General features: G+C 45.9%; 1 protein-coding gene across 3 annotated transcripts in view; it reads right to left on the bottom strand.

The window, feature by feature from the left end:
- The window catches only part of Sirt1 (Sirtuin 1), a 77,890-nt gene that overhangs the window by 20,964 nt on the left and 36,370 nt on the right, over positions 1 to 20,556 (bottom strand). For all 3 annotated transcript variants that reach the window (XM_075689995.1, XM_075690001.1, XM_075690009.1), the window contains exons 6-10: positions 16,727 to 16,874; positions 7,146 to 7,225; positions 4,829 to 5,030; positions 3,170 to 3,287; positions 2,905 to 3,080 (exon numbers count right to left, since the gene is read on the bottom strand). In XM_075689995.1, coding sequence (XP_075546110.1) covers positions 2,905 to 3,080; positions 3,170 to 3,287; positions 4,829 to 5,030; positions 7,146 to 7,225; positions 16,727 to 16,874 — 724 coding nt within the window. The remainder of the gene's footprint in view (positions 1 to 2,904; positions 3,081 to 3,169; positions 3,288 to 4,828; positions 5,031 to 7,145; positions 7,226 to 16,726; positions 16,875 to 20,556) is intronic.

Raw genomic sequence — 20,556 nt, 5'->3', positions numbered from 1 at the left:
CACGGACATTTTGAGGCATCTTCTTGGTCAGTTGCACAGTCCACGTCTGATATTTCGAACTCCCTAGGGACTGCAAAAACATCAGAAAAATCGGCCGGTTGAAAAAAATAAATGCATGTCATTTACTGCCCTTAAGGGCTCAAACTGCCACAGGCACATTCGAAAACGCTGTGAAGGCCTGCCGGTACACGTATTAGGCATATCGGTGCTCGTACTGTGACAGGAAATACCGAGTGCACGCGTGTATAATTAAGCAATACATACTGTGTCCAATGGCAATAGCCCCTTCCCACACTTGTTATGCTTCACTACAGTACTTTTGCGTAAGCTTCACTAAGGAACATTTGTGTATGGAGGCAAAGCTAACTTTCGGTAACCAGCATTATGCAACGCACCATGCTTTCCAAGCTTCTAAGCCAATCGCGAGGACCACAAAGGCGGAGCCCGTGCCATTGCTAACACCAGCGACTTCTTTCAATAAAAAACACGGCATCCAACGGCAAGAAGCTTCATAGCGAACGTCGAAGCATCCAGGCCTAGCGTTGCCGCTACGGCTGCCAGCGGATCTGCGTGCGAGAGCGCCGGTTCGAGGCAGCAAGGTAATCAAAATGGCAGAGGTGGCAGCTTTGATTAATGCCGTTTCGGACCTGCGGTCATGGCAAAACCTCCAGGAAATCGGACGGCAAAGAGCTCTTAAGTTTGAAATTTCAGACGTTCTGGTACATTGACTCTACGGGGTACGTGGTGGTGCCGCGAAGCCGTCCAAATTATCGAGAATCCAGGAAGTCGGTCGTTGACTGTACATTGGCACCTCCTCCAGCCGACGACAGGGCGTCAAAGACGATTCATTACGATTCCTGTCTGTTACTCAAGCCAGCATTACCTTGACTTTCGACCCTTTCAATAAAATTACAGCTAATTTTCCCTGATAACAGCACAAATTTCCTGAGTTTTTCCAGACTACTCAAAATCCCTGAGAATTCCCGGTTTTCCCGGTTGGTAGACACCCTGATGCGAATTTCGTCTTGAGGTGTGGCTTCATGGCAGCGCAGCATGCTGTGCGTGGATATCAACAGCAAAGAGAAGACAGCTACACGTGAGTGGCAGTTGGTCCAAATCGCCTAAATAGGAGTGAGTGCACGCTGTGCTGCATGGAAAACGGTGCAAAGATTGCCGCTGCCGTGGCCTCGGAGACTGCACTTATCTCTAAGCCCACCGCTGCTGTACCGCCTCGCCCTGAAGCACGCCGGTGACATGCCTTGATGGCACAGTTACCCTAGCATGGTTGAAAGTGAATGACTTTTGTCGTGTCTTCAGAAATCCATGCACAGCACTTTCTTATGAGGCCGGACTATCTTCGTTGCGGTTGGACTGGAGTGGAAGATGTGCTGCCATGCGCCCATTCAGTCATACTTCTGTGCTTCGAAACTTCGAGGCACCCTTCCTTTTACAAATACGTGACACGAATTCAGCACTGGCACACGACAGGGATCTACTGGTGACTACGGTGTGTGGCATTTGGAATGCGAAGAAGTTGCTCGGCAGTGCTGCTGCGACCGCGAAGAGATGCCATGTCGGCTACGATAGCGAGGTCGCCTACCAACTCGCCTAAACTGCCACAGTTTTGACAAGGTTCGACTTTTCGCCATCGTTGCCTCCGTTGTTGCCGAAGTGTCGCCTAGCGACAGTGATGAGGACAACTCGGAAAGTGACAGCACAGACAATTCAGGCCCAACAGTGGCAGAAGCTGCGCGTTACGTCAGCCTCATGAATGCAATCGTCGTGACGAGAACAGCAACCTGCAATGAAAAAATTGGAGGACGCTTAAGCTTCGCCTTCAAGAGTGGAACGCGACAGCGTTCCCGTCGACCTGCCAAGGGGTGTAAGACAATGGGCTACGGCGCAGCGACTACGCGCCCCGCATCGGACGCGGTGAGCGTCGAGCCACGCAGCGTTCGGCGCGACAACGAAATGTGCGCCTGAGCAAGCGACGTTCCCGTCGACCCGCCAAGGGGTGTAAGACAATGGGCTACGGCGCAGCGACTACGCGCCCCGCATCGGACGCGGTCAGCGTCGAGCAACGCAGCGTTCGGCGCGACAACGAAATGTGCGCCTGAGCAAGCGACGCACGCCTGAGCCTTAGAAACAGCTCGTATCTAAGGCAACACCGCGTTCACTAGAGGCGCTTTTGTACCGCTTTGAAGCATCGAACTCGTGGCTCAGTGGTAACGTCTCCGTCTCACACTCCGGAGACCCTGGTTCGATTCCCACCCAGCCCATCTTGGAAGTTGCTTTTTATTTATGAAGTGCCTGCCGGGATTTATCGCTCACGGCCAACGCCGCGGACGCCGACGACACCGGCTTTTCTGCGACATGAGCTCCTTAACGCTATCGCGTTAAAAGGCGCCCCGCGACTTCTGCAAGGCTACCGCGCCCATGCACAGAGAATATGCAACGCCAACGAGGAATCTGCCATGCGAGTGTTTGCCGAGGAGAAGCTGGCTAGCAGCTTCAGTAAGTTCGAGGCAGCTGTCGTTGCTGCTAGGTTGCGGCGGCATCAAACGAAAATAACACTTTTGTCGCACGAAGTGAATAAATACTGCATATTTTTTTCCCTTTCATCGCACTCTCTCTGAGTTTCGTTTAAGTGGGCGATCTCATGCTCGATCTCATGCTATTTCGGTTAAGCAGTACTACCGTTTAGTACATACTTTTTCCGAGCTCCGGCCAACTACGGTTTACCAAGGTTTCACTGCAGTGTGGCATGTGGGGAGCCATGTGCTACGAGTTTGATATTCCACTTTGTTGCATCACTTAAAACAAGAATCGCTGCAGAAAAGCATCAGAACTTAATTCAACAGATTTTCATGCAAGAACTGATTAGTGTCACAAGAGTTTACACACCCACAGATGTGCTGCTAGTCGGGGTGTTTCCATTCTCATCTGCTGCTGTGGTCCCATTCTGCTCGGCAGGTTCTTTGACTTCTGATAATGACTTGGTGGATACTTGAGGAGGCAGTGATGTGAGTTCTGTTAATGGTGCCACAGGCCCATCACTAGGAGCCACATCCCAGCCGAGCCTTCAAGGTGAGGAAAAATGCCACACTTATGATTAATTCTTGCCACATTCAAACAACACCAGCCGACGCCAATGAACAGAGCAACCCACCTGTTGCACAATTCTTTGATGATGACATCACAGTCACCCAAGAGCTCAACATCAAAAGTGACGTGCTTCAGTGATTCTCGGTTGATCAGTATCTGGGGCACCTCTGGAGGAATCGAGCCTACAGAAGACAAACATAGCTCTACTATAACAAGAAAGACAAAGTCTGAACAACCTAGGCATCCTTGCTCAAATGCTCAGAAGCTAAGAATGTGAATTAAGCCAAGAAAGGTCATATTACACATGTGCAGGAATACAGTAGAACCTCGTTCATACAATTTCCCAGCACCAGCGTTCGTGATTGAGAAAAAAAAACATGATCCCATTGAGTTATTTTTTGCCGGTTCATACGTTCCTGAATAACCTGATTTTTCGGCACCAACATTCAATACACTCGCAAACTGTGATTGTATGACATGTTTTCCGCCCGCTAGGTGCCATGTTAACAAAATGCGTGATGCAAGCGTGATTGAAAGCAGTAGCTGCCCGCTGCGGCTGCTTCGCCGCAATACTCGTCCGCAAGTCTAACGTGAGAACGCTGGCGTGCACTAGGTTTTTTTTTGTTCTGGTACTGGCCAATCTCCCGGGTCGTTGCACACTGCATTCACCACTATCGCCACCAACCATATTGCGATAAGCATCTTCACCTATCTGTTTCACAGTGCATGGTGCCGTTGGAAGTGTACAGCACACTTTTAGTAGGCGATAACCCAAATGTGGCGCGCCATTCATTGCTGCAGACTGTGAACGTATGATACGTTTTCCAGCCACTAGATCTCATGTAAACAAGAAAAGGCACGAGGCGCGCGCAATTGAGAACAGTAGTCACAGTAGACCCCCCCCCTCCACATCGGCTACCTTCGCAATACTGGCCCGGGCGTCTCACATGAAAATGCAGGCGTGCACTCAGTTTCTTATTCTGGTACCAGCAAATTTCCTCGCAGGTCGTCACAGGCCACATTCACACCTATTGTCACCAACCCTACTGCGATAAGCACCTTCACCTATCTGCTTTACAGCGTGTGGGGTATAGTGCCTTTGGAAACCGCGTGATGCGAGCATCACATTTCGCTCTGGCAGCATCTGGCGTCACCCACCAGCTCGATTTTGTTTCGGTTTCCCATTGCCACTCTAAAACACTATGCAATAGGAAAACAACAAAATGCGTCTTGTCTTGGGCTGCCAGAACGCTACCAGTTCAACATGCACCTGTGTTTCGTGCCGCAATGATTGGCACAACGCTTCACTTTACGTAGATGTCAACGACAGTTGAGTGTAAGATTTTTTTTAGTTACTTCGGATCATACGTTTCCCCGGTTAGTACGTCTTTTTTCTGCAATTTTTGTTAAACTTATGTATGAGGTTCTGTATTTTTTCTAAATTATTTTTAAACATGTACAATGCACTGCACCTATGCACCCAAAAGTACTAGATATTGCCTCCGCTGCAGTGGTTGCAGATTTATTTTCAATAGTTACACTCTCACACCCAAATATTTGGGCTACATTGAAAACATTCGTTTTCTACCTTTAGCAACAAAAAGTGGGAACTCATCACCAGGTCAAGTATTTAGCAGACACAAATAGCTCGAGAGAACATAAGTAAAGTATGAACCAAATAACAGAGTCAGTGCCACACATAAAAAAAAAAAAGGGCACTCACTAGGGATAAGGGCTACTGGGCGCACTTTGAGCGAGGACCCCATGACAATAAGCAGGTCACACTGGGTTTTGTCCCGACTCATGGCCTGGTGGAACTCCTGGGAGAGGCCCTCTCCAAAGAACACAATGTCAGGCTTCATGACTGCCATTTCCCCACTTGCTTCCACTTCCTCCAGGCTACATTTGGGACACAATGGAATTCTCTGCAAGGACAAGGAACCACAAATGCCACTGTTACAACTCCAATGGTTACAAATAGCTTTGCAAACTTTCAAATAAATTCCCAAAGTTTCAATATATCCACCAATATATTTATATTACAGTCATTATGATTGAATTTATTGTGAGTTAGAGTTGTAAACTTGATTTTTCATTTTCTCAGAATTTCCCGATTTGCAGTAATATGTTGTAAAAAAAAAAAGGTAGCCTGAACAAAAAACTCTTGCTTTTAACAGTTGGTAGATCTTCAACTTCTTATATTTTAAATGCAACAAGCCTCTTGAAAATCCGTTCAGTTGATAGAAAATGAAACAATTTCTTTGTTCTCAAGTATTTTTACAGGAGCTCCCAAAGGTATAGATTCTCTTAATAATGCATGCTTCATGTAGTTCAGTGTAATGACAGACTTGCTAAAATGGTGAATACTAGGATATGAATGTAGCTATGCACTACCGATTAGTTGGGTTAGGTTAGGTTACCTATTCGAAAACTATTCAACATTCTTGCCGCCCCCCAATTCAATTCAGTTTAAAAAATTACAATTAGTATACCCGTAATGGCAGTACATGGAAGGGCATCTAGGCAACCCCAGTGCCAGAAGATGACCCTCAGTGTGCCAGAAAGAATTCTATTCATAAATTATTCCTGACAAGGTCACTTTTCATCTAATTATATTTGAGAAGTACATTAATTATGACTAATTCTCTAATTAAGTGGAGTGAAAAAAATAGTTTGAGTATCTCCAAGCGACGGTGAACATTACTTTTGTTCTGTCCAGCTACATGGCATTTGAATATTTTTGAACTCTGGCTAAAGTTAGCTGGGACACTTATAATTTCTGCTTTTACTAATATTATATAATTTTACTGCATTTATATAATCTTTTACCGTTCACAAGCAAACAGTCAACACATCGCCTATAAATTGTCTGACTGTCTAAACTCGCTGAATACTCCAGCTATGACTAATGATATCTGCTCATGGTACACAAAGCAACTATTTCCCCTCCAAATTACCCGAGGGTATCAAGTGAGCCATAAAAAAATGCATGCTACATCAACAAGCTTTCATTTACAGTGTAAATAAACAAATCCAGTTTCTAGTTTGCACAAGAGCAGTGCGTAAGCTGCAATTTTCATCAATTCGTGACTGATTAACACTCGCAATGGTGCGAGTCTCGCTACTTCTTTCACAGCGGGGCCGCAGCGTAAGACCTGCATTCCTTATCCCAGTAGATGTGCTTTTCACTACCATGGGCACATCCCCATCATTTTTTAATCAATGAGGTGGTCAATAACAATTTGTCCATCTATCGTGACGTAGCCAGTAGGTTCAATGTCAGCTTCTGCTGTGCTTGTGACATTGCACATGCATTGCACAAAATCAGAATGAAACTACTGCTTGCCGAAACCATGGTTACTATCAATGCGATCATGGATGGTGACTACACAGTTCTGAAGGCATTTGGCCAATGTGGTTTCATGTGCGGCGGTAAACACACGACTAAAAGCCACAAGAGCAGAAACAAGCACGCAGAGTTCCGGCGTTCCCATACAGTTTCAGCAGTTCCCACTGACGACTATGGCAATGCAGACCGCACTGCTTCGTTTTGGTTGGAAGTTAGCACCTCTTCTGCTATTTTGCATCATACATTTGCAATGCTGCATGATTCAAGGGTTGTCCAAACTAACCAGCATGGAGCCAAATACATCCGAATTATTGAGTTTGATGCCATTAAGTAATGCGTACACTTGCCGGGATTAGAAGGCAAGTCCGACATATCTGATTTTACCGTATCAACAAGATTTTACTATACCTACTCCAAGTAAAATTTTATTACAAACCAGTAATCGTGTCTTGTTACTTAAAAGCTAGCTTGACTGTCAATGCTGACCACAAAAAACTCACCACAGTAGACCTCTCTCAAGGCAAACTTTAAAAAGAGTTCTCAGATAAAGCTAAACAGCTCCCAAACATTATAACAGCATAATTTAAATTTACTGCACTTCTATTAAGCTGTCGTGGTAAAAACATATTTTGTACGTATTTTGTGTTAGTCTGCTACACAGTGAAAGTGTGCATTAGATCCACATATGTACCTGGCTAAATATCTCCTCTTTGATCATGTTGCAGTCCACTTTGTGATGACATCTTGTGCACGAAGCTGTTGCAAAAGAACCTACAAGAGAAAAATGAAGGTATCAGCACCTACAACGGGTCATGTTAATTATGCGCCACTTTACAACAAAATTGCTTCAGATCATGAAAGGCTTTCAAAAAAGAAAAAAAGTCTAGGCACATGTGTCAAACTGCCTATATTTTAAACTGTTACAATACGAGCTTGCATCACTGGTTGAAAAAGCTGTTACTACACTCCTCTGTGCACCCATCGTCTTATCACAAACGTGCCAGTTAACGTGCTGTAAAGGGCACTCTCATGGAGGCAGCATGAAAACACATGGCAAAAACTTTTTGGTTTTCCCTCACTTTACAACTTCCTTCAAATATGGAGAGCTGAACTGTTAAAAAGGCCTTGCAACACCTTTTAAGAATGTTGCTTAACCCTTTGAAGGTTTTTGCCATACATGTACGGCGGCGGTTTTCTGTCCCGCAAGGTCTTTGCCGTACGGGTACGGTTCCGACCCTCCGTTTGAAATTTCGCGCCATAATGACGATGCGGGCTCACCGAGAGGTGCTGCCACCTCTTAGCACTTACAAGAAGCGTTTGAAATTTGCGCTACCTTCTTGGGGAGATAAACAGAACTGATTGCTAGCTTCAGCGCGTCGCTCAGACTGCGGCGACGCCCCTTTGGAGGTTTCGGTTTCGCCGCGTGATTGCAACGGAGGCGTGCGAAACGTCATTTTCTTTGTCGGCACTCTCTTGCAGGGCGCTGGAAGTTGATTTCTATCTTGATTGGCGCTGCTCTTAGCTTGTTTATCAGCGACGTTCGCGATCGTGAGGTATTCTCGCTCTCAGTGGCAACGCACTTTCGCGGTTTCGGTTCCGCCGCGTGATCGCAACGGAGGCGCGCGAAACGTGGTTTTTCTCTTTGTCGGCACGCTCTCGCAGGGGCGGCGGAAGTTGATTTCTATCTTGATTGGCACTGCTCTTAGCTTGTTTATCACCACCACTCACAAGGTATTCTCGCTCTCCGCGGTAACGCACTTACGTGAGAGGGTGCATCAGACCTCTGCCCAAGGCAGCCGCAGGCAGAGATGTCAGGTGTGCGCCAACACAACTCCTCGCTCCAAGAGAACAGACATGCATTTTAGGTCTGCAGACTGTGATAAGGCGCTGTGCGTAGACCCGTGTTTCAAGGAGTACCACGCTCGGAAGTACTATTGACCATTTTGCAGTTCTAAGTGATGCCGACACCAAAATACTGTTCCTAATTATTTTTTAGTATTTATTCCCGACTTTACACATTTTGTACATTCAATATCCGCAATAAAGTAATTTGACCACCTGGGACAGTTTTTTTCAATATAATTCGACCCTCAAAGGGTTAATGTATTAAGAGGGCACTGCTGTGCACTATTAAAAGGCAGCATGACTCAAGCACGCAACACAGTCGCTCAAGAACAGTCGCTCAAGACCGGAAGTATAAAACTGTGGTACTTTACTGAACTTTCTACACTGATGAGACTTTCAAAATTTCTGCCTTCCTACTAGGACACTTTTGCTCTTGCCAAAGGCACTAATTCTCACTAATTCGCTATGACATTGAAAAAAATCCAGCCAATATCCGTCATGTTACATAAACAGTCATAAGGTTGCTAAACAAGGCAGACAGTTTTCAGCAAAATTACAGTAGACTCCAGTTCAATAAAATCTAACAAGAAGTGCTAGATAAACAGAATATGGGCACTGACGTTGGTTGGTCCTCCATGGGCAAAACACTTACACGCTTCTGTTAAAACAAACTCTTCACTTTGTGAAAGCATTGCTTAACTGGGAGTGGTGCTGTAACAGGACTCTTACCAGTTGTTACAATACGTATGAAACAGTGTGAGGAGGGAACTCTATAGTGAAACAAATCCATTCTCTCAAAAAAAAAAAAAGCCCCACTGCTATGTAAAACTATGTAGAAAACATAAAATTACTGGCAAGCCTCACAGTGCCCTAAATAATGTAATATAACAGATGACTTAGAAGGGTTTGGCCGCGAGCTAGTTGGTACAGATCATTCATTTTAAACAGTGCCAAAAAACACATGGACAACGAAGAGTACAAGACCAGCGCTGACTGCTAACAACATGTTTATTGAAGTCTGCACAAATATACACTATTCACAGCGGGCTGAAAGAAAAGGAAGAAAGGGCAGGCGAGCCATCGTCAGTCAACTCTTGCTGCGCATGCGTCACAAATGTAAAACTATACAAATGTAAAATACGCAATATGGACACAATCCAAACTGATTAACTTCTAAGGAACCCAAGTTCTTTATCACAAAGTGCTACAAAAGGGGCGCTTACGCTAGTGGCTCCTAACTGACAATTTGAAAAGGCCTCAAAGATTTCCCTGGCCATCTGATCGCTGTACTTTCTCAGCAGAAGTGTGTCTTCTAGGCTGGGTGAACAGCCACACTTTTCCCAATGAACAGCTAGATTACTACCAGTGAATCTTGGCACTGCGCGCATGCTCACGTGAACGTTCATTAACCCTTTGAGGGTTTTTGCCGTACATGTACGGCGGCGGTTTTCTGTCCCGCAAGGTCTTTGCCGTACGGGTACGGTTTCAACCCTCCGTTTGAAATTTCGAGCCATAATGATGATGTGGGCTCACTGGTAGGTGCTGCAATCTCTTAAGACTTACAAGAAGTGTTCGAAATTTGTGCTACCTTCTTGGGGAGATAAAGAGAACTGATTTCTAGCTTCAGCGCGTCACGCAGACTGTGGCAACACCCCTTTTGCGGTTTCGGTTTAGCCGCGAGATCGCAACGGAGGCGCGCGAAACGTCATTTTTCTCTTTGTCGGCACTCTCTTGCAGGGCGGTGGAAGTTGATTTCTACCTTCATTGGCGCTGCTCTTAGCTTATTTATCACCACCCCTCACGAAGTATTCTCGCACCCTGCGGCAACGCACTTACGCGAGAGGGTGCCTCAGACCTCTGCCCAAGGCAGCCGCACGCAGAGAAGATGTCATGTGTGCGCGAACACAACTCGTCGCTCCAAGAGGAGAACAGACACGCATTTTAGGTGTGCAGACTGCGATAAGGCGCTGTGCGTAGACCCGTGTTTCCAAGGAGTACCACACTCTGAAATACTATTGAACATTTTGCAGTTCTGAGTGATGCCGACACCAAAATACTGTTCCTAATTTTTTTTTACTATTTATTCCCGACTTTATACATTCAAGATCCGCAATAAAGTAATTTGACCATCTGGGAAAGTTTTTTTCAAAATAATTCGACCCTCAAAGGGTTAAGGCAGTGTCCCATTTGCCCTATGTTAGTGCAGCCACAAGAGGTGGGAATCGCATAAACTACATTGATTTTTCAATCTACAGGCTTGGCGGTATGTCGCTTACTACACAGTCCAGCGTATGCTGGCTATCATTGACTTTCTTGCTCCTTCCTAATTTGTTGGACTATCTTGACTGCGAAAATAAACAGGGTGTCTACCAAGTTGACATTTCCAAATTCCCCGAGTTTTCCAGGTTTTCCCTGGGTGCCTTCGCAAAATTCCCTGAGTGATGCAGAACTATGTTTTATGTCAAGATGGACTGAAACCATATCGCCCAATGCTGTCACTCTCTGGTAAGCATATGAAAAAAATGTAAAAAAATGCCTTAATACAACTTGAAAACTAAGGAGTAGTGTTTATGTTATTCAAAAAAAGAATAGAATGGAGGGGTTAGTAAAATGCACAGCAAATAAAATGTATTCTAAAAAAATTGCAAATTGAGTCAGACATTCTCAAATTCAAATAAAAAGGAGATCCATACAGAAGCAAATATATTTGAATATGACCTATTTCTATCAACTGATAGCAAGCTCAGTGGTACGAGGCCCGAAGTTTGTCACAATTGAGATTCTCTCTCAACAGCTCGTAAGTCAACCTCAACTGTCCTTACATACTCTCAGCCCGCGCACGACCACTCTGTTTTGTGTTTAACTGCTTTAAAGAGTTTATTTTGGTTTGGATGAGGGACACCTGCATCTCGGCTTCAGCCAACACTTTGTTTTTGGTGCTCAAAACGGCACCAGCACGCTTCGTCTCCCGTTCATTCCCCAATGCGTAGGTACTTTCTGTTCTTGTCCGCCTTCCGCCACTCGTTTTCCACACGGACATTTTGAAGCATCTTCTTGGTAAGTTGCACAGTTCACGTCCGATTTTTCGAACTCCCTAAGGGCCGCAAAAACGCTCGAAAAGTTGGCCAGTTGGAAAAAATAAATGCATGTAATTTACTGCCCCTAAGGGGTCAATCCGCCACAGGCACATTCGAAAACGCTCTACAGGCCTGTCGGTACACGTATTAGGCATATTGGTGCTCGTACTGGGACAGGAAATACAGGGTGCACGCATGTATAGCATGTATAATTGAGGAATACATACTTTGTCCCGTGGAAATAGCCCCTTCCCACGCTTGTTATGCTTCACTGCAATACTTTTGCGTATGCTTCACCAAATAACATGTCTGTACATAGGTGAAGCTGACTTTTGGGAACCGGCATTATGCAACGCACCGTGCTTTCCAAGCTTCTAAGCCAATCGCGAGGACCACAAAGGCGGAGTCCATGCCATTGCCGACAGCAGCAAATTCTTTCAATAAAAAAACGCCACACCCAACGGCAAAAAGCTTCACAGCGAACGTCGAAGCAGCTAGGCCTAGCGTTGCCGCATTGATGGCTACGACTGCCAGAGGATCTGCGTGCAAGAGTGCCAATTCGAGGCGGCGAGGTAATCAAAATGGCAGTGGTGGCGGCTTTGAGTAATGCCATTTCGGACTTGTGGTCAGGGCAAAATGTCCGGTAAATCATACGGCGAAGAGTTCTTGCGTCCGAAATTTCAGGCGTTCTGATACACTGAGTCTATGGGGTATGTGGTGGTGCCATGAAGCCGTCCAAACTATCGGGAATCCGGAAAGCCGGTCGTTGAATGTACACTGGCAACTCCTCCAGCCGACGACAGGGCATCAAATATGATTCATTACGATTCCTGTCTGTTACTTGAGCCAGCATTACCACGACTTTCGACCCTTTCAAGAAAATTACAGCTAATTTTCCCTGATACAGGCACAAATACCCTGAGTTTTCCCCCAGTTTTTCCAGACTACTCAAACTCCCTGAGAATTCCCGGTTTTCCCGGTTGGTAGACACCCTGATAAAGCATTCACAGTGCAGTGGAGTCGAGCACAAGTTCGAAGAAGAAAAGGATGAAATTGTCGACTTATGCCGATGTGGACAAAGCCATGTTTACGTAGTTTTTGGACACACGAGCATGAAACGTGCCTATGGGTGGCGCGATCTTGCAGCAGAAAGCGAAGGATGTGGCATGCATCCTAGGCCATGAGGACTTCAAATCTAGCAACAACTGGTTGCAAGGATTTAAGAGCTGAAACGGAGTCTTCGGGAAAATCATTTGCGGCGAGTCTACCCCTGACGAGAGCGATGCTTCTGCATTGTGAGTTGCCAAGAAGCTGCCTGCTGTTTTCATCAGCCGCTACGAGGCGGCTGACGTCTGTAACGCTGATAAGATGGCTCCGTTTTATCAGATGTTGCCAAATCACACGCTGGTTCTTAAAGGAGAAGACTGCCGCAGTGGCACGCAAAGCAAACTTCACGTGACAGTTTTACTTTGTGCCAACAGTGATAGCAGTGACAAACGAATCCTGTTAGTTATTGGGAAAGGTGTCCAGTTCAGATGCTTCAAGGGAACGAAGCGAATGCCAGCTAAATATGTGGCCAATTCTAAAGCGTGGATGTCACGTGCAATCTCTTCCGACTGGTTGAAAGAGTTCAACGAAGACATCAAGCGATGAGGCTGCCAAATCTACTTGCTGCTCCACAAGTGCTCCATGCACCACATTGACGGCCTTCAGCTGTCAAACATAGAGTTGATATATTTTCCTCCCAATTGCACATCCTTGATACAGCCACTGGACAAAGGAATCAACAGCTTCAAATGCTGCTACAGCCATTGGGTGATATATAAGATTCTTCGGGACATCCATATTGTACAGCAGACGAAGATAAACATATATCAAGCGATCGAGATGCTTACTGCATCGTTGCACGAAGTTGGAACCCAGACGGTTTAAAATTGCTTCGCCAAGGCCCAACTAAAGGTTGTTCAAGCAGAAATCGATGACGGCATGGAGGAGCCTGAAAACCCACCCAATGTCACTGAAGCGTGGGATGCGCTACGTGCGAATGGTGGAGTGCCCGACGACGTCGAACTTGGCATATTTTTGTATGCTGATAACAGCTCCGTATGTACTGCACAAATGTCAAATGCGGCGCTTGTTAAAATTGTGCAAGGTCGCGGTGACGATGAAGGTGCACCAGCGGCAGACCTGCTGTTTGCCGTGCCTGCTATGAGAGAGGTGATGGACGTGTTGGATGTCTCGCATCGTTCCGTCAGCGCGATGATGAAGTCGCATTGCATGCTTTAGATTCTTTAGAGCGCTGCTGCTTGATGTCATCATGCAGAACAAAAAGCTAATCATTTAAGATCGCTTTTTCCACCTGAATAAATGTTTCAGAGGTGAGGTCACCTAAAGAAAAATCCGCCTCATTTTGGCTTTGTTTTTGCACCATACCGTATTTACACGATTGTAAGTCGACTCGAATGTAAGTCGACCCCCCCATATCGCTTGACCGGAAAAAAAAAAAAGAAAACAAACCCGAGGGCGCATTCGATAACGAAAATTTATTAGTAGCTGACATGGCCATTGGACTACTCGTCTTCACTAGTGTTGCCATCGTCATCGTTGCTGCGGTCCCGCAGCGCGTCGTGGTCCAGTGAAATTTCAAATTTGGCAAACGACCGCACCAGGACATCTTGCAGAACAGCAGCCCACGCTAAATGCACCTAACCACACGCAGCCGTCAGGGAGGCTCTTTTGACAGGTCCGGTTGGCATAATTTCGCAGTCTTCTGCCGCCAGCCACTCGTTGTACTCACGGCGGAGCAAAACCTTAAAATTAAGGCGGAGGTTCGGGCTTATTTCATGACCACGTCGCACTTCACTGGCAGGGACCGATCATGCATTTCAGCGACGTACGCCGCAAGCTTAGCCTACAGCTCCGGAAAGCGTCCATACTTCGGCACGTGGGAAATTTCTCACTTGCCGTCCCACAGGTGAAAATTTCGCTTCGCTGCAGTCGCCACTCTCGCACCACCCGTTTAGAAACATCGAAATTGCGGCCCGCTGCGCAGTGATTTGTTTCTTCGGCGTAAAGGATGGCAGCCCTCTTGAACGCTGCTGTGAACGAGTGCCGAAAGATTAGTGGGCCTGCAGCCCTCATGACGACTGGGGAAGCGTAGAAGTAGCACGTAGCCGAAGTGGAGCGCGTCAAGAAGTTAGTCAAACCAATACCAACGCCTTTAAACAGAGAAAGAGAAACCCGCGAGTGTTGTCTGCTCTTCCATGAACTACCGATACTCCCCGCAAGCGCCGCCGTTCTGAGGGTGCCGCCGCAAATGGGAACAGCGGCGCTTTTATCAACTATCGACACCCCCCCATGAGTGTTGCATGCACTGTAAGACTCTCAAAAATGTTGAAAAACCCTTCCGAAAAGCGAACAAACACGCAGGATAGCGAAAAGATACGGGTAGGGCCATAGAGCAAACATAAAATTGTAACTACGTTGTAGCTCTCGTTGGTATGGCTTTTTTTGGCGGGGCCATGTTTTGGTTTCGATTGTAAGTCGACCCCCCAACTTCAGACTTTCAAATTTTAAAAAAGGGGTCGACTTACAATCGTGTAAATACGGTACTTCCAGGTTTTCATGTGAAACTGCATGTAACAAAACTGTACATAACAAAACTGTACATAACAAAATATTATGAGCTTTCTTGAATTTCGTTACATCCAGGTTTAACTGTATCTGCAATGCAGTGGATCTGGGCACAAGTTGCAAGAAAAAAAGGCTGAAGACGTCTACGTACGCTGATATGGACAAAGCTGTTTTTATGTGGTTTCTGGACACAAGGGCATGAAACGTGCCAATAAGTGGCACGATCCTGCAGCGGAAAGCTAAGCATTTTGCATGCATCCTTGACCACAACAACTTCAAGGCAAGTAACAGCTGGTTACAAGGTTTCAAGAGCAAGAACGGTGTCGTTGGTAGAGTCATTAGCGGCAAGCCTGCCCTTGTAGACAGCGATGCCTCTGGTTCGTGGGTGGCCGACAATCTGCCTGACATTATCGGTGGCTATGAGGCAGCAGACTTGTCAAATGTCAATGAGATGGCTTTGTTCTATCAGATGCTTCCAAATTGCATGCTGCGGCTCAAAGGAGATGATTGATGCAACGGAAAACAAAGCAAACTTTGCATGACGGTTTTGCTTTGCGCCAACAGTGACAGTAGTGATAAGAGAATTTCATTTGTTATTGGGAGAAATGCTCAGCCAAGATGTTTCAAAGGAACCAAGCGAATGCCAGTGAAATATGTGGCCAATTTGAAAGCCTGAATGACCCGGGAAATCTTCTCCGACTGGTTGAAGCAGTTCAACAAAGACGTCAAGCGACAAGGGCATCAAACCTGCCTGCTGCTTGACAAATGCTTCATGCACCACGTCGAAGGCCTTCAGCTCTCGAACAACGAGCTGCAGTATTTTCTTGCAAATTGCACATAGCTAATTCAGTCCTTAGACAAAGGGGTCATTAACAGCTTTAGGTGCTGCTATCGCCGTCACTTAATAGACAAGATTCTCCTGGATAACCGTTTTGAATGGCAGATGAGATAGACAACTATCAAATGATCGAAATGCTTGCTGCGTCCTGGCAGGAAGTAAGAAGAGACAGTAGCTAATTGATTTATGAAGGCCTAGATATCTAAGGTAACCCAAGGCTTCTTGCATGCAGACAATGATGCAGACTTCTTGTATGCAGATAATGGTGCTGTATCTATGGAAGAGATCTCAGATGCAGCAATTGTGGTAACTATTTAAGATCGCAGTGACATTGATGGTTTGTCAGAGGCAGATGCCCTGTTCGCATTGCCTACCACAAGGGAGGTTATGGACATGGACGTTTTGCGGTGTCACGTTGGCTCACAGGACGATGAGGCAACCTTGGATGATTTAGTTTCATTGGAGCGCTGTGTAACGCCATGCTTTGTACGGAAACAGCAAGCAAAATTCATGCAGTTTTTTTCTGCTAAATAAATGTTTTGGAGGTGGGTTAACCAGGATTGGCATTTATTGCATTTTGGTTTTGCTTTTGCATGGTCTATGCTAGTCTTTATTAGAAAACTGCATGCAACGAAAACCTGGCTATAACAGAAAATTTTGAACTTTTTTCAATTTCGTTACGTCCAGGTTTACTTGTATACACTAAGCAACCTGGAAACATGTTATCACACCAACCCTGAATAGTAAAATGTGCGTTATCAACAAATAAATCTGATATAATGAACAGACTCATTACCTTATAATTTGGCTCAACTGTACCTACTAGCCCCAGGAACATGCACAAAGACTAGCCTGAAAAAATGGTTCTGCCGAACTCACCATGGCATGTGATGACATTACGAATACCACAGGTTTGTTCAAGCGTATCAATGTTCTGCGTGTAGTTTCTCAGGAGTTTGTTGTTATCCTCCAGTTGCTTTATGAACCTGTGGCTAGCAGATGGTGTGAATTGACCTGGGTAGATCTCCTGCAAAGATGCAAAAAATGTCATGGTCAAGAATGGTGATCCGAAAGGTCAAAGTGAATGTTCTTAAAGGGCTCCTCACCAGGTCTCGCCATTTTAAGCTGACAAGCGCAGAGCATACACTGCGCCATAACGATCGTGTCTTCAAAGTATTACATCACTAAGTGCCGCAGAAAGATCTGAAATTTTAAACCGAATGCCGTTTTCCCTTTTCTTCACGACCGCCACGCTTCAAGCCGGAGCATGACATACACGTGAAGTGCGCCTACTACACGTGTTTGTGCTGCGGCGTCGCTTGTGGTGACACGTGACTGAGAATTATTCAAGGCAAAATCTGTTATTTTTGTAATATGTTGCTTGAATAGACGACTTAAAGCTTAGAGAAATAATAAAACACACAAACCAAATGTCTGCATGTTTTTGTTTTACTTTGCACCACAGCAAGAGAGATGTACTTTTATTTCACCTGCTTGTTCCCACGTTGTGCAGTCGTGCACACAGACATCGTAACAGTGTCATTTTCTACCGTGTTCAACTGCAGGATCATGCTCTGTGATCCGCTCGTGTGTGCCTCAGTATCCGTGTAGCCCTGACCACTGACTTATACCGCTAGTCAGGTGCCCTCGTGCACATTGCGCAAAATCATGATTTGCATGAAACAAGACAATCACAGCTCACGCGCGACGCCGTCAACGGATGCAGCGCGCCACAATAAAGCAAGGCACTGAGCAACCTAAGCACTGCTAAAGCAACCTGAGCACTGCTTATTTTCCAGGAAAGCACACAGCCACTAGAATTTCTTCAATGCTTGAAGGTCTGGTTGCCAAATGGGACACTCCAGATAAGGCTTTTCCAATTTATGTGGCCACTGACAATGCGCACAATATCAGGGCAGCCATGCATACTCTTTCTTGGTCTGAAAGAACCTGTTCTGCCCACACCTTGCAGCTGGCTATCAACGATGCTAAGGAAATGAACCCGGGCCTTTCTTTCCTTTGTAAAAAAGCAAGAGCCATTGTTGGGCATGACAAGCACAGCCCAAAGGCACATGACAGACTGAATTGTTGCCAGAAAAAAACTAAACAAGCCACCTATTCGAGTTGTGCAAGATGTTGAAACAAGGTGGAGTAGCAAAGTTGAAATGTTTTCCAGGCTTGTGGAGATGAGAGAGGCGATATCTGCATCTGCATATGAACACATTGAAAGCTTTTCAGCGACAGAATGGAGGGAAATGAACGAGTATGTTGCTGCTTTGAAACCACTTGAAGAAGCAACAACCATAGCTGGAGCTGAAAGCTACCCAACACTTTCAGCTCTCATACCTATCCTTTACTGCTTACTCACACACCTAGTAATGCTGAGACTCAACAGTTCGCAACACCTGTATTTTCTGCTAATTTGGCAAGGTGCCTGAAAACAAGGTTTCCCAACTACAAAGATGACCAAGCAACAATCTTGGTAATGTTCTTGGACCCTCATTTCAAACTAATGGTGCACCAAGAGGATGGAGCAATGGGTAACTGGCTGAAGAACTTGGTAGTTGAAAATGCGCAAAAAGTTAGTGGCGTACCGAATAGCACACATGTGTCCCATGTGTTGATGGCCCACGAATCTGTGCAATCTACCTCAGCACTGTGGAAAAAACTTGACACCCTTGTAAGCCAGCAACAGCATTCACAGCTAGAAGCAGAAATAGAAAGATACAAGATGCGATTCTGGACCGAAAGAAGGACCCTTGCCTCTGGTAATAATAATAATATTTGGGGTTTTACGTGCCAAAACCACTTTCTGATTATGAGGCACGCCGTAGTGGAGGACTCCGGAAATTTTGACTACCTGGGGTTCTTTAACGTGCACCTAAATCTAAGCACACGGGTGTTTTCGCATTTCGCCCCCATCGAAATGCGGCCGCCGTGGTCGGGATTCGATCCCGCGACCTCGTGCTCAGCAGCCCAACACCATAGCCACTGAGCAACCACGGCGGGTCCCTTGCCGCTGGTGACGAGAGCAAGGCGCAAAAGCTTACCCTCTGCTGGCTCAGCTTGCAAAGGGATAACTACCCATACCAGCCACAAGTGAGTCTAGTGAGCGCCTGTTCTCAGTGTCTTGTGCAGTTGTTAGCAGTAGAAGAGCATGCCTACTTGCTGGACATGTTGAACAACTCACTTTCCTCCATGACAACATGAAGTAATTCAACTCTCAACCACTCATTCAGCAGAACTCCTACACTGGGACTGTTCTTTCTTCTGTGAACAACTATGTGAAAGTACATTTGTGAAATATTGGTTGCGCAATACATTAGTTTTTTTTTCCAGCCATGTTTCCCAGAACTTTACATCTATAATTTTAACCTGGCAGTATTCAGAAAATATTTGCAAAATATTCGCAAATTATTCTATTCGATTTGCAAAATATTAGAAAAATATTCGATTTGCAGTCAATTTTTCATATTCAAATTTGCCTCGCACTCAAAATTTTGCTATTCACACAGCTCTAGTTATAATATTTCCCTACGAGGTAAAGGAAGGTCCGAGGATCGCGAAAAAAATAAATAGATAGGCAAATCGAAAATTTTGACCAAACTGACCATTTCAATTGCCTTAATAATGCCTGCATAACAGATCAATTGTTGCAACACATATTATTGTACACTGTGGATCCTCTCGGTAATATCGAACTAGCAAAAAAACACCCACCAGTTCGATATAGGGCATAATTCATAAAAAAAAAAAGGGCATAACCGCAGGCGCATTCCTTAATGAAAATTTATTAGTAGCTGGCATGGTCACTGGACTACTCGTCTTCACTTGTGATATTGTCCTCACTAGTGCTGCCATTGCCATCGCTGCTACGGTCCCACAGCACATCGCTGTCCAGCGAAATTCTGTATTTGGCAAACGACCCCACCACGTCATTTTGTAGAACAGCCGCCCACGCCAAAAGCACCCAACCGCACACAGCCGTGAGCGAGGCTCTTTTGATACGTCCAGTTGGCGTAGGTTTGCCAGTCTTCTGCCGACAGCCACTTGTACTCACAGCGGAGCAGGCCCTTAAAAGGCGAAGATCTGGGCTTGTTTCACAACTATGTCACATGTCACAGGCAGGGACCGATCGCGCATTTCAGCAACTTGCCATCACAGGTAAAAATTTTGCTTCGCTGCAGTTGTCACTCTCACACTACCCGTTCAGAAACATTGAACTTGTGGCCCGCTGCGCAGTTCTTTGTTTCTTCGGCATAAAGAATGGCAGCCCTCTTGAATGCTGCTGTGGACGAGCGTTGTTTGGATCGCACCGCTGGTACGATCGGTTGGGAACTCGGCGCTGACGCCCGTGGTTGTACCTGGGTCGCAAGCCCCAAGGGTAGCGTTGGCCTGGCGGCCTGGGGTACAACTGGAAGCATCCGAAGGTCCCGGCAAAGCATGAGTCGACTGGTAACAACAAAACAACTTGTTTATTTTAACATCGCAAAGAGTTGGCGGTCAGGTTGACCGAAGTAGAGAGACGGGAGAGCACTTTACTCAACAGAAGAAATCGGAGCCCTCCCTTTGGCGTCCGGGGGCAGCTGTTTTTATACTCTCGCAGTTGAGGGCAAGAAGGAACCCCTCAATTGACGAGCACGTGATTGTACAATGGGCTAATGGTGACGCACACTGTCGTAGCGCCGCCGGTCGGGCACAAAGACTGG

The sequence above is a fragment of the Dermacentor variabilis genome, chromosome 1 (assembly GCF_050947875.1).
Source record: "Dermacentor variabilis isolate Ectoservices chromosome 1, ASM5094787v1, whole genome shotgun sequence".
In the NCBI taxonomy this organism is placed as follows: Eukaryota; Metazoa; Arthropoda; class Arachnida; order Ixodida; family Ixodidae; genus Dermacentor; species Dermacentor variabilis.
Note: the sequence above shows the minus strand (reverse complement) of the source record. Positions and strands in the feature narration are given on the sequence as shown.